Source organism: Podarcis pityusensis (genome assembly GCF_964106645.2).
Source record: "Podarcis pityusensis genome assembly, chromosome: 12".
Classification (NCBI taxonomy): Eukaryota; Metazoa; Chordata; class Lepidosauria; order Squamata; family Lacertidae; genus Podarcis; species Podarcis pityusensis.
In genome coordinates this window covers 48,098,879-48,126,449 of record NC_138037.1, presented here as the reverse complement: position 1 = coordinate 48,126,449, position 27,571 = coordinate 48,098,879, and the positions used below count along the sequence as shown (strand labels likewise).

At 42.8% G+C, this 27,571-nt stretch overlaps 1 protein-coding gene across 2 annotated transcripts in view; it reads left to right on the top strand.

Moving 5' to 3' along the window:
- LARS2 (leucyl-tRNA synthetase 2, mitochondrial) overlaps window positions 1-27,571 on the top strand; it is a 63,696-nt gene that overhangs the window by 33,954 nt on the left and 2,171 nt on the right. For both annotated transcript variants that reach the window (XM_080975774.1, XM_080975773.1), the window contains exons 14-20: window positions 1,506-1,643; window positions 5,397-5,500; window positions 7,099-7,281; window positions 9,677-9,846; window positions 14,160-14,237; window positions 16,809-16,920; window positions 26,005-26,132. In XM_080975774.1, the coding sequence (XP_080831900.1) occupies window positions 1,506-1,643; window positions 5,397-5,500; window positions 7,099-7,281; window positions 9,677-9,846; window positions 14,160-14,237; window positions 16,809-16,920; window positions 26,005-26,132 (913 nt within the window). The remainder of the gene's footprint in view (window positions 1-1,505; window positions 1,644-5,396; window positions 5,501-7,098; window positions 7,282-9,676; window positions 9,847-14,159; window positions 14,238-16,808; window positions 16,921-26,004; window positions 26,133-27,571) is intronic.

Below are 27,571 nucleotides of genomic sequence, written 5' to 3'. Positions count from 1 at the left end.
CCCTTGCTGTATTATACTGTATTGTTTAATTAGTGTTTTTATGGAGCAGTCAAGTAATTTCGTTGTCCCCGAAGGGGGCAATGACAATAAAGATATTATTATTATTATTATTATTATTATTATTATTATTATTATACAAAGGAGTTAGCCTGTTGGTTGTTTTTAAATTGCATCACTTAGCTCATCTTCTGACATGGTGCAGTCCTCTCACCACCTCAGAATGCAGTGTATTTGAAACCTTCTTCTTGTCAAAACCTCCCAGGATCTAAAGAGCTGATCATCTGTATATTTTTGCAAGTGGTTTTTCTGCCTGTCCTTTCTGCCTGCTGTCCATAGGTTTGGAATGTCTCTCAAGTTATCGTTGCCAAATTTGGCATGAGGGTTCTCAAGGTGGGGCAGCATTTTTCTTCCATGTTGGGACACCGGCCACCATTTTGAATCAAGATGGTCAACCGAAATATGACTTTGCCTGTTTTTTGCCATAGGTTCAGCTTCTTCTTGAGGTATCATCACCAAACGTTGTCTATGTTTGGACACTAGGCACCATTTTGAATCAAAATGGCAGACCAAAGTAATCCTAGTTAAACATGGGCTCCCTCCACAGATTGATTTCAGCATGGGTCAGATTGGAGTTGGTGTGTGTGCAGCCCTAAAACTTTCAAATTACACTATCCATTTAAAAATCAACGCCTTGTTTTTGGGATGGCTTTTAGAGTCATAGCTGTCTCACTGTACACCTGCAGAAATGTTAAGGGCAGGAATCAGAGACCATTCAGTTAAGTCTAGAGTTAACCTGTTTAGAGGGTTTATCACACGTCTACTGTTTAAACAATTGCGTTTGTTTCATTCAGAGTAGAACTTTTACGTTACAACAGCTTTGTAGTTTTAAGCACATAAAGATATTCCTACATGACCTCACTGACTGTAAACCTCCCTTGTTGGTCAGATATGTAAACCTGAATAACCTCAACAGATTGTAAACAGATAAAAACATTAGCAGGATCATTGTAATAACCTGCAGTTTCACAAGAGTATATATTTACAGTAGATAATTAAATGAGCAAGTTAAATGAATCTGGATATGCAGAAGATACTAAAAAAAAAAATAATTAAGGAGCTGCAGAAAGAGGGGAAAGAAAGTCAAATTTTGAAATGTTAAATTGACTGTAAAAGTAATGAAATGTGTAAACTTGGAAAGTATAAATAAAAACTTAAAAAAACAGAGCTATCTGATACCCTTTGCTGTCATTCATTTGCACCTAAGCAATACGGAGATTTGATTTTGTAATTAAGTGTTGTTTGGATTACTACAGCCACTGAATGTTTAGGAAGGATTTTGTTTTAATATAATGAAGTCATGTTGCCCCCTGCTGGTAGCATCCAAATGTTTGCTCCTGTAAGCCAGTCAAATCCATTTGTATTGATTCTTACTAATTGGAATCATTCTAACTTTCCTTGGTCAGCTATGCTTCTTCTCATTACGCATTGGTTGTTTTCTCTATTAGACCTTTTCACAAAGACTTGGCAGATCACTGGATGCCTGTCGACCTGTACATTGGAGGAAAGGAGCATGCAGTTATGCATTTATACTATGCCAGATTCTTCAGCCATTTTTGCCATAATCAGAAGATGACTAAACACAGGTAAGTGCGAGAACAGTGGCAGGCTTAAGTGTAATAAAAGCTTGCAGGGGAAGCAAGGTCACTTGTATACAACACTTCTCATTGTATTTAGGCTTTGTACACCTGGTAGATTTTCTGAGAACTGATGGTAGTAGTATTACAGAGCTGCCAGTACCCATTTTTCGGTATTGCAGTAGTCTCTAGTCAAACTGGTTTTGCAGATTTCTATGGGGCTTCAGGGGACGCGGGTGGCGCTGTGGGTTAAACCACAGAGCCTAGGACTTGTCGATCAGAAGGTCGGCGGTTCGAATCCCCGCAACGGGGTGAGCTCCCGTTGCTCAGTCCCAGCTCCTGCCAACCTAGCAGTTCGAAAGCACGTCAAAGTGAAGTAGATAAATAGGTACTGCTCCAGCGGGAAGGTAAATGGTGTTTCCGTGCGCTGCTCTGGTTCGCCAGAAGCGGCTTTGTCATGCTAGCCACATGACCCGGAAGCTGTACGCCGGCTCCCTCGGCCAATAAAGCGAGATGAGCGCCGCAACCCCAGAGTTGGTCACGACTGGACCTAATGGTCAGGGGTCCCTTTACCTTTACCTTAATAGGGCTTCAGACAGCACCTGCAAAACAACGGCAACAAAAACCAGTTAGCTCCCAACAGCACTTTCAGGACTACTGGAGAAAAGAAACATGCATCTCAGTGTAACTGTTCCAAGACCCTATAGCTAGTGTCTATAATTGCCTCCCGTCCTCAGATACTGCCATGAAGCAGGTTTTAATCTATTTTAAAGGGTTTTTTGAAAAAATATTTTAAGTACTGGCAGAGAGCATTTCACGCAGGGGTTCTGTTCCTGGCCCCCACGTGCATCGGCAAAGCCTTATAGGCTTCCTCACCCCATTATGCCCCTACAACCTCTGTTCTGCCTTCTTCCGGGTCCAAAAGGACCTGCGCATCGGCGATCACATGTCAGTTGGACGCTCCTGAAATCGTTGCCGCCTGTAATGCTTTCTTCCTTATTGCAATCATGTTACCCGATTTGTATCACGTGACCGATTCTGAATTGGGGAGTTTTCTGTTTCTCTTTAAACAATAATGAGCTGTACTTTTTGGTCCATCCTTTCTCCCTCCGCGGAGTATTTTTCAATTCAAGTCCTACAGGATGGGGCGGACTTTGCCTGAGCCCCAGTTATTGTTGCAGCGAGGCTATTTTAATTGAGGTGATTTTGGCAATAGAAGAAGATGAGGCCAGGAGAGTGTGGAGTAGCCGAGCACTATGAACTGGGGAATAGATAGATAGGTAGATAGATAGATAGAAGTCCAAGAATGACTGCTTGAAGAAATAACGGAATCGTACATTGCACTACAGTATGGATAATATCTCAGAATAAAACTGGAAGCAAGCTCTTCCCAGTATGTGATCTACAAAAGCAGCTAGTTTGTGCTTCTACATGCGGCCATGAGAGGGTGCTGTTACTGTTGGTGAATAACTGAGCAATAAATTTAGGAAAGATGTTGTAGAAGGTAGAGTTCATTGTGACTAAGCACTGCTTGCTTTCCAGACTTTTGTAGGCTCTTCTTCAGCACATTTTCCCAAATCTCCCATACTTACAAAGATCTGCCCTTTTTTTCTTACTCCCATACATGGTAAAATATTTTGTGCTTCTAACCAGCATCTGCCCCTGCAAACAAACATGAGCCGAAATCTCATCTTGTATCAACAAGGGAACTTTTGTGAATTAACACCGTGTCATCAAACATAAACGTTCCCTGAAAAATTACCTCTGACCAGGAGACTTGCCCATTCCCCCGCCCCCCCCCATGCTTTTCTTAAGTTGCCTTTCCCATGTATGGTAAAGTGTGGCCGTTTCAGATAAATGTATTTTTAGTGGAGAGGAACCTTTGCAATGGGTGAGCTCCTGTCCTTAAGCAGACCACATCTGGAATGCTGTGTCCAGTTCTGGGCACAAGTCAAGAAGGATATTGACAAGCTGGAACGTGTGCAGAGGAGGGTAACCAAGATGATCAAGGGTCTGGAAACCAAGCCTTATGAGGAATGCTTGAGGGAGTTGGGCATGTATAGCCTGGAAAAGAGAAGACTGAAAAGGAGATATGATTGTTGTTGTTGTTTAGTCGTTTAGTTGTGTCCGACTCTTCGTGACACCATAGACCAGAGGACACCAGACACTCCTGTCTTCCACTGCCTCCCACAGCTTGGTGAAACTCATGCTGGTAGCTTTGAGAACACTGTCCAACCATCTCATCCTCTGTCGTCCCCTTCTCCTTGTGCCCTCCATCTTTCCCAACATCAGGGTCTTTTCCAGGGAGTCTTCTCTTCTCACGAGGTGTCCAAAGTATTGGAGCCTCACCTTCAGGATCTGTCCTTCCAGATATGATAGCCATCTTCAAATATCTAAAGTGCTGTCACGTGGAAGATGAAGCAAGCTTGTTTTCTCCCGCTCTGGAGGGTAGGGCCCAAACCAATGGATTCAAGTTACAAGAAAGGAGATTCTGACTAAACATCAGGAAGATCTTTATGACAGAGCTGTTCAAAAGTGGAATGAACTCCCTCAGGAAGTGGTGGCCTCTTCCTTCCTTGGAAGTTTTTAAGCAGAGGTTGATTGTCCATCTGTCCTGGAAGGGGGTTCCAACTCTGCATTTCTGTGATTCTATGAGTCCCCTGGTAGAAACCAGACTCATTCTTTGGGGAATCTGGCTCTTGGGTTGCTGTCCCCAGGCCCTTGCAACAGCTCCTACCTTTCTTCAACTAGACAGCTATCTGTTCTCTCATTCGTTTAGAACATGAATTTATATGTACAGTGGTACCTCGGGTTAAATACTTAATTCGTTCCGGAGGTCCGTTCTTAACCTGAAACTGTTCTTAACCTGAAGTACCACTTTAGCTAATGGGGCCTCCCACTGCCGCTGCACCACTGCTGCACGATTTCTGTTCTCATCCTGAAGAAAAGTTCTTAACCCAAGGTACTATTTCTGGTTTAGCGGAGTCTGTAACCTGAAGCGTATGTAACCCGAGGTACCACTGTATTTATAAACAGGTTGTGAGCTGCTTGGGGAGACTCTTGGAGCAGGTCACAAAAGTTTTCTAAATAGGCTGAAACATATTAAAGCAACAGCAATACAAAATCAAATTTATAACAGAGCCAGTATTACAGTGGTTAAAACACAGTACTAAAACATAAGAATAGCCTTGTTGGATAAGACCAAAGACCTACCTCTAGCTGAGTGTTCTGCTCACACAGTGTCCAACCCAATGCCTATGGGAAGGCCGCGAGCAAGAGCTCTCTCCCATTCATCATCTTCAGCAGTTGATATTCAGAGGCAGACAGAAGATGGGAAAGACTGGGCAAATTAAAAGGGCTTCTCCTTGCCCCCAAAGTCATTGTGCTTGGTACCAGGCAGTTTTCCATAGGGAAGATATTCTAAATTTGGGGAGTGACCACCAAGGAAGCTTGATCTTCAGTCACTAACTGCCTCTCTTCCAGAGGCAGGGGACCCAAAGGAGGGTCCATTCAGGTTTTCTTTGGTGGGGGGAGGTTGTCCCAAACCATTTGACTGCCATGCTCCCTTTGGTTGACACACAGAGAACAAAAGTAGAGTGAGGCCAGCTTTTTGGAGATGGGTGCAAATTTCAGGGGGGCTCAAGATCTCTGCTCCTGGAGTATTCAGCCTGATGTTCCATCACCAAAACTTAAATGTATACAGTATGTTGAAAGTATGTTCCGACTGTTACTTTCAGCAGAATTATTTTTATTTGTCCTCAGAGAGCCTTTTCATAAACTCTTAGTTCAAGGTATTGTCAAGAATCGGACTTTCAGGCTAGCAACAACTGGGCAGTATTTGAAGAGAGAAGAAATTGATCTTACTGGTAAGTGAGTCTGTTATGGACATTGCATTCCTTTAGCTATATCCTAAAAAAATCAAATGACCAGTTTTGGGAAAGATCATTTTGCAGAGTACATAGAACTTGGCAACAATAGGTAGCTGGTTCTATCAATTATAGCAGTGGTACCATGGCTCAAAAACCAATATTTGATCTTATTATGCTGGGTTTCCCTCAGTGAGATCACAGACCCACTCCAAGCTAGTCCATTAAACCTCTGAACAATTTCCACAATATTTCTGTGGACAAGGCTTTCTAGCTTTCCAAATCTTGCTGTAATCATATTAAGGGAAGAAATAGACTGCACACACTGATGCTAGAACTGAGTTGACTATAACAATATATGATGCTGTTTTGGTCAGTGGAATAGGCAAGGCTTTCATATATCTAGCAAGGTATTCCCGGTAGATGATTGTGGATAGCTGAATAGCATTTTATATGTTTATCTGGAAAAGAGCACTGCAGATTTTGGTCTGATGTCTGTTCCTATATTTTACGTATGGATGAAGCAGATGTAAATTATTTGGAGTGTTCATGCATTGAACCGGAAGCATGATAAGTGGAATTGAAACTCATTTGCTCTTCCGCTCCCTGCTACTTCCTTCTAACATCCGAAGCACTGACTTACATAAAAGCGTTGTTTTGTGAAGGACATTCACCAGGATGTTTGAAAGATGTTCCTCTTCTCAGTCCCTAGAAGACAGTTGCTTTGGATCAGGGAGAGCTAACCCTGGGGAGACCATTCCACAAACAGGGAGCCTTGGTGCCTTTGAGAATTAAAAGGTCAAAGCCAGCATTTTGAATTGAGCCTGGAAACTAATTGGCAGCCAGTGCGTCCAGTGCAGTCGGGCCAGGACTACCGTATTTTTCGCCCTATACGACGCACCGGCCCATAGGACGCACCTAGTTTTTTGGGGGGGAAATCAAGGAAAAAAATTTTATTTCCCCCCCAGGTTTGCGCAGCCATCCCCAAGCTAGAAGAGGGAGACGGAGCGCTCCGTCTCCCTCTTCTACCTTCAGGGACAGCCTCTCTAGCCTCCGTGGGGCAGCGGCTTGCTAGCCGCCAGCCTCCAGACCAGGTTGGGGAATAGCGGGGTGGTGGCGCTGCGCCTCCCCACTGTCCCCCGAGCTTTTGGGCTGCAGGCTGCTGACCGCAAGCCTTGCGAGCCCACGGGACCTCCCGCCGGGCTTGCAAGGCTTGCGGATAGCTTCCTGAAGCTTGGAGAGCGAGAGGGGTCGGTGCGCACCGACCCCTCTCGCTCTCCAGGCTTCAGCGAAAGCCTGCATTCGCCCCATAGGACGCACACACATTTCCCCTTTATTTTTGGAGGGGAAAAAGTGCGTCCTATAGGGCGAAAAATACGGTATATCCTCAAATTGTCCTGCCTCCGAGAGCAACCTGGCTGCCAAATTCTGTACCACCTGAAGTTTCCAAACTGTTTTCAGAGGCAGCCCCACATACAACATGTTGCAGCAATCTAATTGTGTATTATAGTTGTGTGAGAAGGGATTGGAAGCAACCAGTTCTTCTTTAAACATGTAGAGCAAAAGCAGTTTTTTTTAATGTGTTGTTCTGTGTTTAGGTCCTGAACCTGTTCACATAAAAACCAAAGAGAAGCTACAAGTGATGTGGGAAAAAATGAGTAAATCCAAGCACAATGGTATAGAGCCTGAAGAAATGGTCCAGAAGTATGGAATTGATACAGTCAGACTCTACATCCTGTTTGCTTCTCCTCCAGAGCAGGACATCTTGTGGAATGCAAAGAGTAAGGCACCCTCCCAGCACCCAAATTCTTCTTTTTCCTTGATTTGTGTTTGTACAAAATGCCTTTGAGGACTTAGATCAGGGGTCGGCAAGGCTTACCGGCCATGGGCTGGATCACTCCCGCGGAGATCATCCGTGGGCCGGACTGGCGCAGTGTGACGCCGGAAATCGTGTCTGCACATGTCTGCGTTGTCGGAAATCGCGCATGCGCAGAAGCGATTTCCGGTATCTGTGCGTGTGCAGACGCGATTTCTGTCGCTGCTTGGTGAGTCCCCAACCACACTGCGCCGGTTTAGCGCAGTGCGTGGGGGACTCAACCAGCTGGCGGCTCAGTTCAGGGGCAACTCGTGGGCCGGATCTGGCCCACAGGCCGCACGTTGCCGACCCCTGACTTAGATGTTGACAAAACCCGCAGATTGATCTAGACAGTGCTTTTCACTTTGGCCAAAATATCTCTTTTAGGGGTTTTTTTTTATAGTTACAGTAGTACCTTGGTCTCAAACTTAATCCATTCTGAAGTCCGTTTCAAAACCAAAGCGTTCCAAAACCAAGGTGTGCTTTCCCATAGAAAGTAATGCAAAATGGATTAATCCATTCCAGATTTTTAAAAACAACCCCTAAAACAGCAATTTAACATGAATTTTACTATCTAACAAGACCATGGATCCATAAAATGAAAGCCATAGACAATGTACTGCAGTCATACAATCAATCAGTCAGTAGTGGATCTGGGTCTACACAGCCACAAAAACAAAGCAAAAAAGCTGCAAAAACAAAAATGCAAAATAAATAGCAAAAACAGACAGACCTCAGTGTAACACTCAAATTGGAAGCGTAACACTCAAATCGGAAGCATGGCGCTCGAAACTGAGCACGTTCGGCTTCCAAATAAAGTTCGCAAACCAGAACACTTACTTCCAGGTTTGCAGTGTTTGGGTTCCAAGTTGTTTGAGAACCAAGACTCCACTGTACTGCTTTTGCAGTTTTACAACAATACATGCTATCTGTGAATTGTCATAGGAACAAGCATAATCTACGTCCAGTTGTTTCTAAATTGTGATGAGTTCAGGGGTGACATAGGACATCTGTGATCAGACTGTCCCTGCGGGTTATCCCAATCTAAATTTCCCTCTGAAGCTTCTGTTAGCACCGGTGTGGAAAAAATGTGAACAGAAAAGATACCTGTAATTTCGCCCCTGCTGCTAGTTTAATGACAGCTTGGCGGGGGGGGGGGGTGTTGTTTAGACCAAGAAAACTACATGAAGGGAAGGGTTAACTTGCCCACCCTGTCCCCAGCTCCACTTCTGTGATCAAAACCAAAGCTTTCTGCATCTGCTTTAACATTCATTTTTAATAAGTTGGGAGATCGGATTCCAGATCTCCTATGTTATAACCTGTTTCCGCCTTTTAGAATATTGCGCTGTTGTGATGTGCTTTTGCTTTTTTCCCATGGCAGATTTGCAATTGGCAGAGTTAAAAAGAAAAAGCAGTGATTGTTTGCTTTCTGTTTTGAAGACATTTTGGATACTATATGAGGGATGAGCATTAACGATACTTTCAGAGAGGGTTTTTACAATGTCAGATGGGATGACTCAGTGACCCTAGTCCACAATCCTTACTCATTCTAATAGCAGACAGGGTCAAGCTACCGGTATATCATCGCAAGTGGGAGACAGTTTTATTCTATTTTTATTTGAAAAGTGGCTGAATGTGCAAACTGTTGTACTATCTCTATTTTTCCTTCCAGTTTAGCACTCCAGAGATACCATCTGGACAATAACACCTGCATATAGGATTTTCTCTTTCTAATCTAGTCTTTAGATTTCTTCTTTCATTTTGGGCTTTAAATTGAATGCCTGAGTTGTTGAAATTGCTGAAGTCACATTCATATAGCCTTGTGGGGATGGGGGAAACACAAGGCTTCCAGAAGCACAGAGCCCACACATGGGAGAGGAGCAGGATTGCACCCATGCTCTGGTGAGCAACCTGGCTGCTGAATTCTGCACCGGCAGCCTTTATCTTTGCTCTTCAAGTTGCACCACTTGAAACTGCATCTTCTTTGACCTCTCTCATGTGTTTGTCCTCACTTTACGTCAGTGGTGGAAGGGACCTTCTCTGTTAAGGCATTTCAGTCACCAGGCATTCAGCCTAAAAACAAAAAGGAAAGTACTTCTGAATATTTCAGATATAAAGTGTAGCTGCCATAGCAATAAGGTAGTGAATTTATTTTACTCCGTTTGCAAGTTGTATGTTAAAGTATTGCTAGCTTCAAAACTGTTTAATGCTGACTAATTAAAAGGGGGAGAACTCTTTGTCTCACTTCTTTTTCTCCCTCTGAAAATGTTATCTTAACTCGTGCTAATGAAAACCTCTCTCTCCTGTCATTTTTCATTCAGCTGATGCAATCCCTGGGGTGGAAAGATGGCAATCTCGCCTCTGGAACTTAGCAACTAAATTTATTGAAGCTAGGAATTCTGGAACTCTGCCAAGTCCACAGCTACTGAATCAGAAAGAGAAAGCTGAAGCCAAGCGTATCTGGGAGCAGAAGAACAGCACTGTCTCTGAGGTTAGAAAGAATTCTGGCTATTCTAAGAATGATGGAGTCATTTTTGTTGTTAGTGATGTTTTGTCTGTTGTCACACTAAGCTTTAACAATATAATGTTCTTTTTATTTTAATAGACTATAGTGGGGAGTGTTATAACCCCCCAACCCACTCACCCTCGTTACCGTTAAATGGATAGTGGTAATATGTAAGTTTGGACCCGTCACGCCAAGAAGCAGGGGAAGTCACGCCAAAGTCACAGTTTGGTTTGCCATCTTGATTCAAAATGGCGACCTTCATGCCAGGTTTGGTGACAGTATCTCAAGAGGCAACCAAACCTATACCCCCAAATGGGTAAAGTCACACCAAAGTGATGTGTCAGTCTACCGTCTTGATTCAAAATGGCGGGCGGCATCCAAACATCAACAAAAAATGCTGTCCCCACCTCTCAAACCTTTGTGCCGAGTTTGGCGACAATCTCTTAAGAGGCAGCTGAACCCATAGAGAACAAACAAATGGACAGACAGACAATTCACCTTCCAAGATATATAGTAGATTAGTCTTCTGATTATTTTTCTCGACTGCTTTTAAAACTCCCTCCTTTTTCAGCCAGGGAAAGTAAATGTGACTCCATAATGGCGTTTGATAATGATCCCCGCTCCCCAGATGTGATAAAGCTAGAAGTGTTATAAAGCAATATAGAGGAATTGTCTCTCTGCGTTTATAAAGACTAAGTTGTTGCTCTGCAGGTAATATACCAATGTTACGCTCTATAAATTCCATAAGTGCTTCCATTTCTTCTGTTTTGTGTGGCACAGCTTGAAGCACCGATAAAGAAAGCAAGAACAGTTTCTAAAATGCTGCTGGATGGTGATAATCCTTATCCCGCTGCACAGCCAGGCAAACTTAGATCTACCACACATCATCTTTATTTTAAAAGCGGAAGATAAACATCTAGCAGTAACTTCCTTGGAAGCCTACTCAGTGTTAATTATTTGAGACAGTTTCCAGAGGGGTTAGTTTTCTTCACCAGAAACAGATTCTTGTGGCACCTTAAAGACCAACAAATTTATTGTGGCATAAATTTTTACAAACTAATGTTGACATAGGCTTTCATAAACTACGGTCCACTTAGATTATGTCATAATGAATTTGTTAGGCCCTAAGGTGCCACAAGAGACTGTTTGAGAAAAGACACAGCCATCCTGCCTCTTCCAGCACCTACTGGAGAACAAATGATTTAATAAGGCACAGTGTTTTCAAATTTATCACATTCAGCTTTCACTTCTACACCTTCCTCTGGCCTGCGCACGTTATGCCAGACCCCACTCAAAAGGAAATCATTTGGTCTAGATACCTGTGGCTGTGGCATGGTCTCCTACCAGTGTGTGAAGAATTAAACGGTGCCATACAATATAGGTTTTGATAGCATAACGTTGGATCTTGCCTGTATGGGCAAGACGAAACCATCAAGTAGAGATCTGATTCTGGAGGACGACAACAGTTCTGAACTACACTAGAGAGAATTACTGGTTTGATAAACTGAGTAAGGATTTTTCAGTGGTGAATCTTGAGGAGATGAATGAACATAATCATCATCATCAATAATAATAATAATAATAATAATAATAATAATACCCCGTCCATCTGGCTGGGTTTACCCAGCCACTCTGGGCGGCTCCCAACAGAATATTAAAAACACGATAAAACATCAAACATTAAAAACTTCCCTAAACAGGGCTGCCTTCAGATGTCTTCTAAAAGTCAGGTAGTTGTTTATTTCCTTCACATCTGATGGAAGGGCATTCCACAGGGCGGGTACCACTACTGAGAAGGCCCTCTGCCTGGTTCCATGTAACCTCACCTCTCGCAGTGAGGGAACCGCCAGAAGGCCCTTGGCGCTGGACCTCAGTGTCCAGGCTGAACGATGAGGGTGGAGACGCTCCTTCAGGTATACTGGGGCGAGGCCGTTTAGGGCTTGAAATGTGAGCACCAACACTTTGAATTGTACTTGGAAATGTACTGGGAGCCGGTGTAGGTCTTTCAGGACCAGTGTTATATGGTCCCAGTGGCCTCTCCCAGTCAGCAGTCTAGCTGCCGCATTCTGGATTAGTTGCAGTTTCTGGGTAACCTTCAAAGGTAGCCCCACGTAGAGCACATTGCAATAGTCCAAGCGGGAGATAACCAGAGCATGCACCACTCTGGCAAGACAGTCTGCGGGCAGGTAGGGTCTCAGCCGGCATACCAGATGGAGCAGGTAAACAGCTGCCCTGGACACAGAATTGACTTGCGCCTCCATGGACAGCTGTAAGTCCAAAATGACTCCCAGGCTGCGCAACTGGTCCTTCAGGGGCACAATTACACCATTCAGGACCAGGGAGTCCTCCAAACCAGCCCGCCCCCTGTCCTCCCAAAACAGTACCTCTGTCTTGTCAGGATTCAACCTATGAAGCCTATCAAAGATGTGTTTTCAGTCAGTTTGTGGTTGAAGCCTCATGATCGTTTATGCCTATGTGCATAAAGTATTGTACCTATACTTTGTACCTATAATAATATATAATTTGTCTACAATAATATATATTTTACACAAAATTGTACTTGAGGCCAGTATGTAATCGGGAATCTTCTTATGAAGCAAGTCTTTCCAGGGAGGCACAAGTAGTTGTTTTTGACTGTCCAAATCCATGTTTGTGAATGTTTTGCCAGGATTCAAAGAACTAATTCAGGTTTGCCCAGATTTCTTTAGAGAAATTTTCTATAGAAATTTGTCTTGAGAAATATTCAAGCTTAATTAAAATAAAAATGGTATAGCTCAAGCTGCTTTTGAAACCTTCCTCCACTTTAGAATTATTTTGCACATTTGCTAGTATGGGACTAATCCTAGTCATACACTATAGGTATTTTCATAATACAGTGGTACCTCGGGTTAAGTACTTAATTCGTTCCGGAGGTCCGTTCTTAACCTGAAACTGTTCTTAACCTGAAGCACCACTTTTGCTAATGGGGCCTCCTGCTGCTGCCGTGCCGCTGGAGCACGATTTCTGTTCTCATCCTGAAGCAAAGTTCTTAACCCGAGGTACTATTTCTCGGTTAGCGGAGTCTGTAACCTGAAGCGTATGTAACCTGAAGCGTATGTAACCCGAGGTACCACTGTAGTCGTTCATCTATAGAGATCTTAGGATGAAGGACTGTTTATAAATACTTTTAATAAATAAGTATGAATATAATAATGTCTATAACAGTACTATTATAACTTTCATACAGATTGTCTGTTAAGATACAGTGGTGCCCCGCAAGACGAATGCCTCGCAAGACGGAAAACCCGCTAGACGAAAGGGTTTTCCGTTTTGGAGGTGCTTCGCAAAACGAATTTCCTATGTGCTTGCTTCGCAAGACGAAAATGTCTTGCGAGTTCCTGCGGGGTTTTTTTCCTCCCCCCCCCCTTTTTCCCAAGCCGCTAAACCGCTTATCAGCTGATGGCTAAGCCGCTTAACAGCTGATGCTAAGCCGCTTATCAGCTGATGTTAAGCCGCTTATCAGCTTATCGTTAAGCCGCTTATCAGCTGATCCACTAAGCCTGCTAAGCCGCTAATACTGTAGCACTAATCCGCTAAACCGCTAATGGGCTTGCTTCGCAAGACGAAAAAACCCGCAAGACGAAGAGACTCACGGAACGGATTCTTTTCGTCTTGCGAGGCACCACTGTAGTTTTATACAATTCATGCAGGTCCCGCTATCAGATTGCTTGTTATCTGAACACAAAGGATTATCCCCAAACCTTGCTCCACAAAAGGTTGACTCAGATACCCAAACAGCTGGGGTTTGCCCATTTCCTTACTTGTTTCTGTTGTGCTGGTCGACAGCAGCTATTTTTCAGGCAGAAACCATTGGTAGAAGAGAGATTGGACATAACAATTTTTCTTGTAGGGCTCTTGCAGATTGGCTGCAGCAGTTTCAAGCAGAAAGGATGGAGAGAGAAAGCATGGATGAGAAATGTTCCCATGGGAAATAATAGAAATCATCAGCTCATTATGTGAATGTTTGCCTAATGACCCATTTCTTGAGAACTTGTTGTGTTCTGATAGTGGGACCTGCGTGTATATAGAACCAGTTCTGTAATTAAAAATGGACAGAAGGACTAGTCGGGATTAAAAATGTGTTGGATCAATAAATTTCTGTTTTGACTACCCCATTGCGTTTCTACTTCCAGCGTTTATGCAGCACCCTGTTCGTTTCAGTAAAGGGATGCCTAGACATTGTTTAAATAAGCAAGAATTGCAGAGCTGTAGTAAATTGAATTAACCAAAGAGAGAACATTTTTCTTTTGTGCAATTAGGTAACCGAATTCTTCCAGGATGATTTCTCATTTCATACCGCAATTGCTCGACTGATGGGCCTCAGTAACACTTTGTCAGTGAGTATACCATGTAAATTATCATATTTTAATAACTTCTTTTACGGTACTGATGTGCACTACAGATCCATGCTTAGCAGCAAGGGTGCAGCTGGTGGTTTAAATGCTCTAAAAGCTTTTAGTTTTTGCATTTCCCTAAGATCATTTTTATCCATAGTGCATTTTTTCCTGTTAATTTGGAATGTTTGAAATCCTCCTTTTTAGAATTGCTTAAATATGGCATTCCCAGTATCATGAAGACCAGTAATAATCTAATATCTTAACAAATCTTCATCCTTGTTAATATTGTAAATTAGAACATATATTACGGTCTGTTTTGTTTCCCCTACCTTGGAAAACAATTGTTTTGTTTTACCTTTTGAAGAAAATTGAAATTTAACTGAGCTAAGACAGCTGTTGACTATATCACCTGGCAAAGATTGTGCATGTTGAAACTGAAACTACAGTTTCCTTGGGTCTAATTTAATAACAAGGCCTTTCTCTATAGGCCATGTGTTCACACTCTTAACAGATTGGTGGGTACAGTATAAAACCTAAGAGCATTTAAGTAGTGTGATAGCACAGTTTTTAATCTGCATTTGAGAATATCGACTATCACACCCACCTGAAACCAGGAAGTAGGAAAGCTAAGATTAGAACAAGCCCAAGAAGGTTTACTTAATCAGAAAGCAGTGAAATCTGTTCTTATTTCACTTTTGAAATGATCTTTAGTAGTAACTGTAGTAGACACACACAGCGTTACTTAAAGGAGTCTGATGATGAATGCTTCTGATAGATCTGTAGGCAGCTGTCAAACAAGTTGTTGGTGTGATAGGATTCCTAGAAGGAATGTCAACCTGCCAATGAGGCTTTTCACAGGGCTTGCTGTGCGGTTAGGTGGGAGATTATGTGCATTTAATAAATGGATTTTATTTCTTAATTGTTGCACACAACCTGCATACCTCCTCTGAAGCTAACAAATTGAGAACCTTACACTTTCCATGTACTTGGTCATGGCACCGTATTATGCACCTGGGGAAAACGTGTGTCTTCAGCCAATCAGAACCTCTTTTGCTATTCTGATTACTGAGTGGAATACAGTTGCAGAGTATCAGAGGCACCTCTTGTTTTCACGTTAATTACAAGCAAGACAACTGTCTATTCTAGTCACTCTTTGAACTTTTTAATTGTATTTATTTAGAACTGGAGAGCACAGCAGGATACACCTAACCACAAACATCTGATTGATTGATTAGTTTATATACCGCCCTTCATCCAAAGATCTCAAGATGGTTTACAGCATAAGATGTAAAATAAAACCACAAAGTACATAATAAAATGAGAACAAAAATAAAGCAAACCCATAATCGCACCCACAGGTAGCAAGCAAGGCTATTGCCCTGCAGCGATGCCTTTTTCCCCTTTCTGTGCATTCTTTAGAATGGGCTTGTGTATCTTCAAATCCCCACTTGGCCATGAAGCTCACTGGTTGACCTGGGGCTGCTCAGTGTCTCTTAAGCTATCCTATCTTACAGAATTATTGTAATGATGCGGGTGGCGCTGTGGGTTAAACCACAGAGACTAGGACTTGCCAATCAGAAGGTTGGCGGTTCGAATCCCCGTGACGGGGTGAGCTCCCGTTGCTCGGTCCCTGCTCCTGCCTACCTAGGAGTTCGAAAGCACGCCAAAGTGCAAGCAGATAAATAGGTACTGCTCCAGCGGGAAGGTAAACAGCGTTTCCGTGTGCTGCTCTGGTTCGCCAGGAGCGGCTTAGTCATGCTGGCCACATGACCCGGAAGCTGTACACTGGCTCCCTCGGCCAATAAAGCAAGATGAGCGCCGCAACCCCAGAGTCGGCCACAAGTGGACCTAATGGTCAGGGGTCCCTTTACCTTTACCTTTAAAAAGGGGGAACCTCAAGCTTCTTTGAACAAAGGTGAGATACTAATGTAATAAAGAAATAATGCCCAACAGCTAACATTTGTTTTCCATTGTCAAAAGAAATGGTGACCCTTGGAAAACTCCCTCTCCTACAGCTCTGCATCTGGTTTTTTTAAGGCTAACCCTGTAGCTTTATCTAGGGGGGAAAGAGCTGGAATACTGACAAAGAGTCCAAGCAAAGCACAGACCCAGCCAGAGTTATCTATCTTGCCTAGCTTATCTCTCACATTTACAAACGGAATTATGAATTTATTTAGTACTACAGCAGTGAATTCCAGTTTCCAATGTACTTTTTGAAGCTCTAATCCTATAAGCTGATCTTCGTAAGCATTCTCTGGCATCCGTACAGACTCCCAAGGGCTTGCTTTTGCTGAACGCTTAGCAGTATCCATTAACTTTTCTGAATTTTCTGTATCCGTGTGCATTAGGCATATAGCTCTCTTTCTCCATGGTTTTGCTGGCAGAAACATTACGGCTGTCTTTAACATCTTACTGTGAAAAGGAAATAACTCTTTTTCAAGGCACAACTCTTAATTTTTTCCCCTTTTTACTTTCATACTGCCATTTTTCTTCATGAGTGGCTGCTTTATGAAGTGTTTACATTTTACAATCCATTCTTCTCCCACCCTTTCTTTCTTTTTCCCCCTGCAGCAAGCCTCACAGCCGGTTGTTCTTCACAGTGCAGAATTTGAAGATGCTCTGGCAACTCTCTTTGTCATGCTTGCCCCAATGGCCCCCCACATAAGTTCAGAGATCTGGAAAGGTACCGTAACTTACCTAGTTTGTTTTTTGTTACCACTGTGATGAAGAAAAAAACTGCAAGGAAAGCTCTGCATTCGTGACTTAAACAATTTGATTGTACCTGAGTGAAACTGTTTGGGGTTAGAGGCAACTAATATCTGTTAATAATTGTTACAGGAGTCATTTTTAGCCTTTCTGACATAAGGGTGTTGTTCATAGTATGAAATTGTTTTAAAATAAATAAAAGATAGTGTTTGCATATACTACTGTGGTGGGCGCAGCTTCTCACAATGCAAAGCAGAGGTGTCTGTCCAGGAAGTCGGGTTGCACAGAGACACTGGGCATTGGAAGGATGCTGAAAGCATTCCAGAGCATAGCAAAGGCAGCTTTCGGGAGCGTTTCCTCTCGGGCGCAGAGGAGTCAAAGAGAAAATGAGGATCATGAGGGGCAGGGGTGCCAACTTGAATTAAATAGGGGGGGAGCCGGGTAAGCCACGCCCCGCATAAATGATTACAAGATGCAGTGCCCGGGCACTATTTGAATGGCCATGCCCACAGACTTGGGGGCGGCCCCTCCAAATATTTAATGGGGGGTCCCAAGAGACCTCATCCCTTAGGAGTTGGTTTCTATGATGAGGGAGGGAGGAGAGAAAAGAGAGCACAAAGGGAGTATTTGAGGTGGAGGAAAGGAAAGCGAAAAGTGGTCTGAGACTGCTTACCACCAGTGGGTGGGCCAGTAAAAGAGGGGAAGGAAAGATGGCATGGGCAGGGATGCTGAATCATAAAAAGCAGGCAGCTGTCCGGAGATGAAAAGGGGAGTAACAAAGGGGAGTTGGGTCCTCAATAGAAGGTCCTTTACAAAGAAGGGACCACCTAGGGTTCTGGGATCTTAGGCAGGGGAACGTTGACAACCAGATTTCATATTAATTTGAAGACTGGTTCTTGAACAAACAGCAACGCTGAAGCATCCATAAAATTAATACAGCCAACTAAACCAACAAATAAACAGGAAAGGAACAAAGCCCACATAAGAACCAGAACAGAAAAGAGCTAAATTCTGAACCTTTGTCAGTAAGGGTCTTTGTCACAGTAAAAACTGTTGTTGGTGCTTTAAAGACTGGTACACTAGTTTGGCCTCCACTTTCATTGAACGCTCACTTTATCGGAGTGCGGGTTGTGGTCTGCAGAACTTTGTTTTTTTTATATATATAGATTTTTATTGGTTTTACAACATTTTTTAAACAATACAAACAAATAAAAAGACAAACAAACATGTATAATTTCATAACCTTTTTTCCATAACCTTCGTTTCTCGGACTCCCCCATACCTCCCCTTTCTGCATCCCCGTTTGCAAAATTATTTCAGCAGCTTCTGAGCAATTTTATCAAATATATGTCCTCTTAGTCCTTTCTCTAACTTAATCTTATGTCACTGTTTCCCTTTTTCTCTCAGCACCTCGGCATTTTAGCATTCATCAATTTTATAATAGCTCTTAAGATAAATTTTAAATTTCTTCCAGTCCTCTTCCGCTGTCTCTTTCCTCTGATCACGGATTCTGCCAGTCATCTCAGCCAGTGTCATATAGTCCATCACTTTCATCTGCCATTCTTCGGTCTGCAGAACTTTGACACAGTAAATGTGTTAGTCTTTAAAGGGCTTTAGATTCTGTTGTTGCTGCTGCTGCTGCTGCTGCTGCTACAGACTAATGCAGTTATCCCTCTGGGTACTGCAGCTGCAAACGTTCTTGCAAAACCCCCTTTCTCCCCTTCTTTTGGACATCTCAGCCCACTCTTCTCCTTCTCCAGTGGCTCTCTCACATCCGTATTGGCTTGGTCTAGTCATTTAATGTAACGTAATGTGAAAGCTCTGTTTTGCTGCCCCTTTGACTTCTCGGAGTCCCTTCAGGGATAGGGAGGTAGACCAAAATAAGTAAAAGAAAATAATGAAGTAGCTGTACAGGAAATCTTGTCCGGGGGTGGGGGGGGGAGCCTAAGAATAAAATATCTGTCTCCTTAAAACTCAGTGGCATAAATACTTTGCCTTCCACATTAGGTAGAGCCTTTCTTGCTGCATGTCAAGCATCCTCCTGGTGCACAGCCTCGATTTGTTCTGTCTTCCAGGAGTAGATGAAAAAACTGTCTCAGTTCACGTCTTTTACTTTTCTGGGTTGTGAGAACCGCTAGTGTCCCACTCCAGCAGCTCCCTGTCTATCAGATGAGCATGCTGAGCATCTAAAACTCTGCGCTTAAGAGGGGTCCTAAGCACACATGGACCTATTTAATTGGAAGATCCTGCCACATCCATACACACACCCATTCCATGATTAAAATGGGGGTTATTCCCCATTTGTTGTCATTGGCCATTGTTGTCATCTTTGCTCATCACAAAATACATTTGAGATTGTCCAGCTAGCACAAGCTATTTAAAGAGAAATCTTAAAAGAGAAATCGTAAATGTATTTTTTGTGATGAGCAAAGATTACCCGTGATGCTAGCGAGACCACCTTAGAGAGGGGATTGTTTTGTTTGTATTTTACCCACCTATCATTTTTCTCCTTCCTCGCGTACATCTCCATCACTAATCTTAATGTAGCTTCTTGATTTGGGGCCCCAGCTTTGACTGTATATTTTGAACAACCCACAGATCTTGTATGCTCTGGCCGTGCAGAGGCAGGAGGTAAACGGGCTGAATTTGCTCGATGTTCTATTTATTTAAATTTCTCGACCACCCTTCATCCAAGGATCACAGGTCGATTTACAGCGTAAAAACACAAAAATACACGCCATTGTGACCAACACAGACAATACCCTCTCCCCACTTTAAAAGGCCATAGATGGCTTACATAGCCAAAGGAGTTAACTGGTTATTTCTACGCCCCCTGCGCCCATGAGGAAAATGAACCCACCAATCTTGGTGTTCTTCTTGTGCAAGAGTTAGGGCACAAAGGGAGGGGAGATGGCAGGTGTTAAGCAGCGATGCTGCAGGCTGGCTTTGCCTTTAAGGTAGCTGGGCACTTCTCGACATCTTTATAATTGTATTTATTCAGTGGGGTTTTTATACTTGAATCTCATTGGTTGTTGAAAGATTTTGTTGTTTAGTCGTTCAGTCATGTCCGACTCTTCCTGACCCCCTGGACCAGAGCACGCCAGGCACTCCTGTCTTCCACTGCCTCCCGCAGTTTGGTCAAACTCATGCTGGTAGCTTCAAGAACACTGTCCAACCATCTGGTCCTCTGTCGTCCCCTTCTCCTTGTGCCCTCCATCTTTCCCAACATCAGGGTCTTTTCCAGGGAGTCTTCTCTTCTCATGAGGTGGCCAAAGTATTGGAGCCTCAGCTTCAGGATCTGTCCTTCCAGTGAGCACTCAGGGTTGATTTCCTTCAGAATGGAGAGGTTTGATCTTCTTGCAGTCCATGGGACTCTCAAGAGTCTCCTCCAGCACCATAATTCAAAAGCATCCATTCTTCGGCGATCAGCCTTCTTTATGGTCCAGCTTTGACTTCCATACATCACTGCTGGGAAAACCATAGCTTTTACTATATGGACCTTTGTTGGCAAGGTGATGTCTCTACTTTTGTTGAAATATAGGGTAGTGTTGTTGTTGTTTTAATTTTAAAAAATGCTGCTGTGCTGCCTTAAGAAAGAGGGAGCTGGCATATACGGAATCAGCCCATTGGTCCATCTACCTCAGTATCGCCTATGCTGATTGGCAGAGCCTTTCCAGGGTTTAAGGCAGGGAGTCTCCCTCATCCCTACCTGGACATGCAGGTGATCGATAACCTGGGACCTTCTTCACACAAAGCAGATGCTGTTCCACTGAGCTGACCTTTCCTCTGCCATGTGCTTCGAAGTGGTTTGTCCCGTCGAATGACACATGCCAGTCAAGCAGCTTACCAGTTCGAAATACCTATCTTTTAATGCAAGAGGACAGATACTTAGGTCTGTCTAGCAGTTCTCGTTCTGTAGTAGGAAATACTGATCACTGGATTTTTAATTTTTTTAAAAAAAAATCTGCTGGCTGAGAGAAATAGCAAACAGGAAAGCATACACTGGCATTTATCCAATCTCATATTAAGTTCTTTGAACTGCCCTCAAGATAAATGACTTTTTTGTCTTCCCAGGATTTTGTGGCAGGGAAGTGTTTACTGCATAATTCTTACATGCCCAGCACATCAATTAGGAGGGGGCTATGGGAGTGCAGGCTTGTACATTATGTTTCGTACTTATTTACCCTGTGTTCCCCTTGGCTGAATTATTTCTTAAATGACCTTTGAGGACTTATTTCATGTTACCTTTGTGTCTTGCTCTGTTCTAGTAGCCTGCCTTGAGCTAATAGATTTTAGTGCCCCTTGTTATCCCTATGTTACTAGGAGCTTCAAATCATATTTCAAAAAGCAGCCAAGCATAGTTTCTGCATTAAAAAAATATTTTAGTTATCCGTGATCAGCCGGCCTAATTTATGGGCAGATTCCCTCCTCTGCTAGGAAGAAGGAAATTCTTCAAGATAAGCCTTTCTTTTCATTTTCTGGTCATGGTATGCATCAGAAGAGCTTATGTAAACCCATTATTGAATTTTCCCAGAGTCCTGCTCTTACCTACCATAATACAGGGTTTAAGGCATTGCTGCTGGCATTTAAAACCCTAAACCACTAAGGGAAAGCATACCTTTCAGACAACCTCCCCCAGTACAATCAAATCTTTCCTGAAATCTTAATTTTTAATTCTCCATTTTGTGCATGGCTCAGTTTTATTTGTGATAGTTTTGGTTTTAATCTTGTGCTTATCTAATTTTTAGAAATCTTACTGAATGTCACTGTCACATTTTTATTTTTACAGTCGTACCTTGGAAGTCGAACGGAATCTGTTCCGGAAGTCCGTTCGACTTCCAAAACCAAATCACGGCTTCTGATTAGCTGCAGGACTTCCGAGTTCCAGGGCGTTCGACAACCAAGATACGACTGTATTTCAGTTGTTTAGACGTTTTGTAATATTAAGCAACATTAAATAAACATGTGGTTTTCAGCTAAAAAAAACTGTGCAACAGTTTTCTTAGTGATAGTAAAGCTTTTCAAGGAGGTTGACCATTTTGTTCAAGCCGTAACTGTACCATTGTTCAATTTAGTTGTTGAAAAGTACTTGTAACCCCCACAGCAAAATAGTTGGATTGCTTTCTAGGAATGAAATCCACTTCAACCAGTGAACACTAAGAGAGGTTTAGAGTGTCCTGATATTTCATATTTTGCGGAGTCCAAATGTTCTCTGATAAGCTACCTCAGCAATGTTTTCTCGTTTGCTCTTCGTGTCTCCTTTTAAATTCAGAGTGCTCCACTTGCCCACATGTCATCCCTTCTGCATATGCACTGCCAAAACATGTCACTCAGCCTTTTACTGCTGGCCAGAGTTCACCAGACTGATAACTTGGCAATTTGCAAATGTGAACAGGATGAGGAAATCGTGTTTCCTTCCTGGAACCTTGCATCTGAGTAACATTCAGACACCACATATAAAATACTTGACTGTTTACGAAATAAAATATTTTTTCTATCCAGATAAGGATGTAAGATTACTGGATCTGGAAGGCTTTATGTTATGCTAGGAGTCCCATCAAGAAAAGTTAATCTTGCAAAAGATACATTAACAAGAGTGAAGTCTTCTTTACTTTCATTTAAGATTTTCCTATTTGTTTTGTGTCGGTTGTGTTGCCTGACCAGTTTTCACAGTCCTCCCACATGTGGGCACAACAAATGAAGGGCATTAGAAGTACTCTGCAGAGAATATATGTGTCATGTATATATCCCATATAAGTAATCTACCTGCTTTAAGTTCACGCTTATTTTGCAGGGTTGTGGGGCTCTGCTTGTTGTTGTTTAGTCGTTTAGTCATGTCCGACTCTTCGTGACCCCATGGACCAGAGCACGCCAGGCACTTCTGTCTTCCACTGCCTCCCGCAGTTTGGTCAAACTCATGCTGGTAGCTTCGAGAACACTGTCCCACCATCTCGTCCTCTGTCATCCCCTTCTCCTTGTGCCCTCCATCTTTCCCAACATCAGGGTCTTTTCCAGGGAGTCTTCTCGTCTCATGAGGTGGCCAAAGTATTGGAGCCTCAGCTTCAGGATCTGTCCTTCCAGTGAGCACTCAGGGCTGATTTCCTTCAGAATGGAGAGGTTTGATCTTCTTGCAGTCCATGGGACTCTCAAGAGTCTCCTCCAGCACCATAAATCAAAAGCATCAATTATTCGGTGATCAGCCTTCTTTATGGTCCAGCTCTCACTTCCATACATCACTACTGGGAAAACCATAGCTTTTACTATACGGACCTTTGTTGGCAAGGTGATGTCTCTACTTTTTAAGATGCTGTCTAGGTTTGTCATTGCTTTTCTCCCAAGAAGCAGGTGTCTTTTAATTTAGTGGCTGCTGTCATCATCTGCAGTGATCATGGAGCCCAAGAAAGTAAAATCTCTCACTGCCTCCATTTCTTCCCCTTCTATTTGCCAGGAGGTGACGGGACCAGTGGCCGTGATCTTTGTTTTTTTGATGTTGAGCTTCAGACCATATTTTGCGTTCTTTGCCTAAATAATAAAGAAAGTTCCTTCTGTGCACACTATCCTGTTTTGCTGTGTTTGGTGGTCATTCTTGTTCTTTCTAGATGGTGTAAAAGCCCCTCCGTATGATTTTTGGCCTTGGATTAAGTTGGTCAGAAAACTAGTTTAATTATCTGAATTCCACCCCATCCCCAAAGAATATATTCTGTTGAGTTCAGTCACTGATGTTGTCCTTCACATTGTGAAGTTATCGAGTTCTTGGAACAGAACCCAACGTTTCAGCTATATCTAGGTATCTGGAAGGAGATTTTGGAATCTGGAAACTTTTAAAATATATTTAAGAAGTTTGACAAGTAATTCCTAATTCTGTAAAATCTTTCTTTCTGATGGTTTCAGCCAGGGTAGACAATCTGTGGCCTTGCAGATCTTGTTAGACTACAAATCCCATCACCCCTGAACTATTGGTCATGCTGGCTGGGATTGAGGGGAAAACAACATCTGGAGGGCAGCATTTTGCCCATCCCTGGTTTAAGCAGATGGAACTGCTTTTGGATCATAAACAATGCTCTCCTATACAGGTCTACTTCAAAGGAAGCCCTCAAACACTCCCAGATATGTGTACAGTCAAACCTCAGTTCTCAAACGGCTCCATTTTGGAACATTCATTTCCCAAACGCCAAAAACCCGGAAGTAAATGCTCCGGTTTTCGAAGGTTCCTCAGAACTTGAACATGTGACGCAGCTTCCACTTCAGTGCAAGAAGCTCTTGCAAGCAATCAGAAGCTGTGCATCGGTTGTCTAACGTTTTCGAGGCCGAATGGTCTTCCGGAACGGATTACGTTCAACAACTGAGGTTTGACTGTATAGGATTGTGACTTTTTTATAATGTTTATGAATACAGGAAGTAATGAAAACTCAATTCACCTTGGAGCTACAGACGGTAACGATGGCTTCTATTTGGGTTCCAAAAGTGAGAATTGGCACAGGAAAGCAAATAAGCTAAATAAACAGAAACTTCCAAGTTTTGAAAACAACTTTGTTTTAGCTTTCCTGCCCAAGCAATTCTAAGTGGCATCGTTTCACAATTTTGTATAGTATGCCTTCAGTTAGCAATTTCTCATCAAGAAATCTCAAGGTTGCAGTATTGCTGTTGTCCCAGAGTTCTCCTCTGTGAGGTTGTTGTTTTTTAATGTGATATATCTGGATTCGCCATGTCGCTGATCTCTTATTTTTTTCAGAAAGGTGAGGGATGGAGGGTTTGTTATGTTGTGAGGAATCCCAGTTGAACAGAAAAATAAGGAGTGGCCTATAATTGCATGTTTTCTGCTTTCCCATCTAACATGTGATGTCTAGGAAAGAACTGAGCTCATTTACAAACGGAAAAGTCCTAACCAGAAAGGGCCAGCAAGAAAAATGAATCACTGTTCAAGCAGCTTATTACTTTCCTTTACACTTTGAAAGGTTTCACGCATGTACTTGCGATTGAGACTGCTTAATTTTGCCACCTGACTAAGTACATTGTTGGAAAACTACTCCACACAAAGAAGACCACGTGTTGTGGCTGCACAGAGAACTTGTTTCTAATGAATATTATCAAGTTTTTGTTTTGATTTGTTGCACACTGCCTTGGTTGAGTTACAAAAAAAAGTGGTTTAAAATATTCAAGTGGTTAAAATAAAATTGGCTGCCACAAAAAAATATAAATTTTGTGTCAGGCTAAGGACTCTGTGTCGAAAACCATTTCTGTGATTTACAAAAAGCTGAGTATCTAGCTTTTTATCCAACAGACTGGGGTCATGAGCCAGCTAACATTAGGTAGTTCATTTCAGCAGGACAGAAGATTAGCATGTATCTAACTTTGACTGGATAATGCACTATATTTTGAAAGTATTATAGTTTTCTTTTGTTATCATAACAATCTCTTGCAGCGCAATCCTGTAAATACTTCCTCAGAATACAGTCCCATTATGTTTGGGGCTCACTCCCAAAAATATTTGTTATGCAGCCTCAATTAAGCTTTAATGAGTAGATATATTTGTCATGTTCCTTGTGTGCTGTGGCTTCTAGGGGGTTGGTTTTGTTCTGTTTTTATGGCATCATGTACCATAATGTACTGAGACCTGCGGGTATAGGGCATATATAAATTCAATAAATAAGTAAATATATTTGTTTGTTTTTAAATGTGGTGTAAGTCGCCTGGAGACAAGCTTCACGTAACAAGCAGCTAACAAGTCTAATAAGATTAATAATAATAATAATAATAATAATAATAATAATAAAAAATCTCCTGTCCCCATCTGTTTTTAAGCCCTTTAAGAATAGCATAGGACTATTTTTCTCATCTTCCCTTAACCTATTACTTGAATTTCAGACAGCAGAGCTATTTTGCTTTCTTTGGTTTGTGATGCGCAATCTGTTACACATTCAGCTTACAGGATGTCGGCAGTTCTGTACTAAAGCAAACTCCCAACGGTTCTGGCTCTGGGCAGTGCTTAAACGGAGCAAGCAAACTGCGAAAGCAAATGTTTCGTTTTAAGTACAAGCAATCCATTGATGTTGTGTTTCAGGCTTGTCTCACGCTCAAAACAAACTTTGCACTCATCATCTCTGGCACATGGACGTATTGCAGCAGTCCTGGCCTACGGTGGACCCAAAGTCGGAACAGCTGCCAGAAATAGTGCAAGTCTCCGTTCTGGTAAGAACACGAACTCTTCCTTTGGTTGTGATTGTAAAATCTTTAAAATTTCTTGCATCACCTATCAGGGAGAAGGTTGTATGTGGGGGAGGTTAATTTTGCTGCTGTTAAGGCCCAGCAGATTGTCTTCGAAATAAACTCAGCAATTTCAGAAGTGTAGATTTCAAATCAACAGAAACCCTCACCTCAATCCCGCCTCCCCAGTTGGTTCAGTTACTGATTGCTCTGTGTTTTCTACTTGGAAAGACATAGCTTGCTGCCTTAATACAGAGTCAGGAGTAGCTGGCATGGAAGGACTGCAGCAGGTAACCACTCCCGGCAGCAGCATTTATGCCACTTATCAGGACCATGTGGGTGTTGGCTATTTGCAGATTAGTTGCGCTGCAGAAGGCGTGCTGGGGAGACCACACATTACAAGGAACGCAAAAATAACTTTTGCTAGGTTTTGATAACAAAAACAAAAACTCCTTTTACACTAAATGTATCAATAAGCATGACCGATCCAACCACCAGGGTACTGGGAGAGTTAGGTTCTGCTCTTTATATACTATACCCAACAGCTTAATTAACATAACTTAATAGCACCTGCTATACTGCTTCACAGCTGTAAAACTAGGTCATGTTATTTGCTCTGGCCCTTAAAGAAATACACATCTTGTGGAACAATAATGAACCTTCAAATTTAAAGAGACCACTCAACAGTGGGGACTGGGCAGTAGCAAGGACGTACCAGTGCAGAATTGGCTCTGCCGGTGTGCTGACATCACCCCAGTCTTGCCTGTCCCTGCACAAAACCGTTAACCAGTAGTGATGTTGCTGTCAAAGGACCAACACTCCTCCTTCATGTCAGCCACTCCTACTCAGAACATTGGTCCACTCGGTTTAGTATTTACCTGCCCTCGCTGGCAATGGCTCTCCAGGGTTCCAGGCAGAAATCTCTCCCTGCCATATCTGGAAAGCTATTGCCAGCTTAGTTTGCGTGCAGAGAGTTTGTGTAACACCACTTCGCTCCAGTCCATCCTTTTAGCAGCCCTAGATCTAGTCGATGTGACCTCGGGAGTGGAAGTGGCCCATATCCAGGAAGGGATTCAAAGACATGGGGTGGGAGCTGGGCCGCGACAAGAGACTGTGTGGAAACAAAAGGACCTGATTGGGCCTGGGACGTTCCTCCACTGGTACAAAACCCCACAGAGAAGTCTAATCATGGTCTGACATGAAAATAATTAGAGCAGAACTACATGACACGGAGGTGCTGCTACAAATGGCATTCCTCTGCCAAGTTCCCCCCTCCCCCCAAAAAGGCATAGATTCTGCTTAGACTGTTTTCCAATACCTGGTCCTGTGCTTACCTGCTCACATTGCACATCTTTGTTGCCACTGTTTGGGGCAGGAAAGTGACCTGCTTAGTCATGTAGAGGCACGTTATTTTTGCGGGGGGC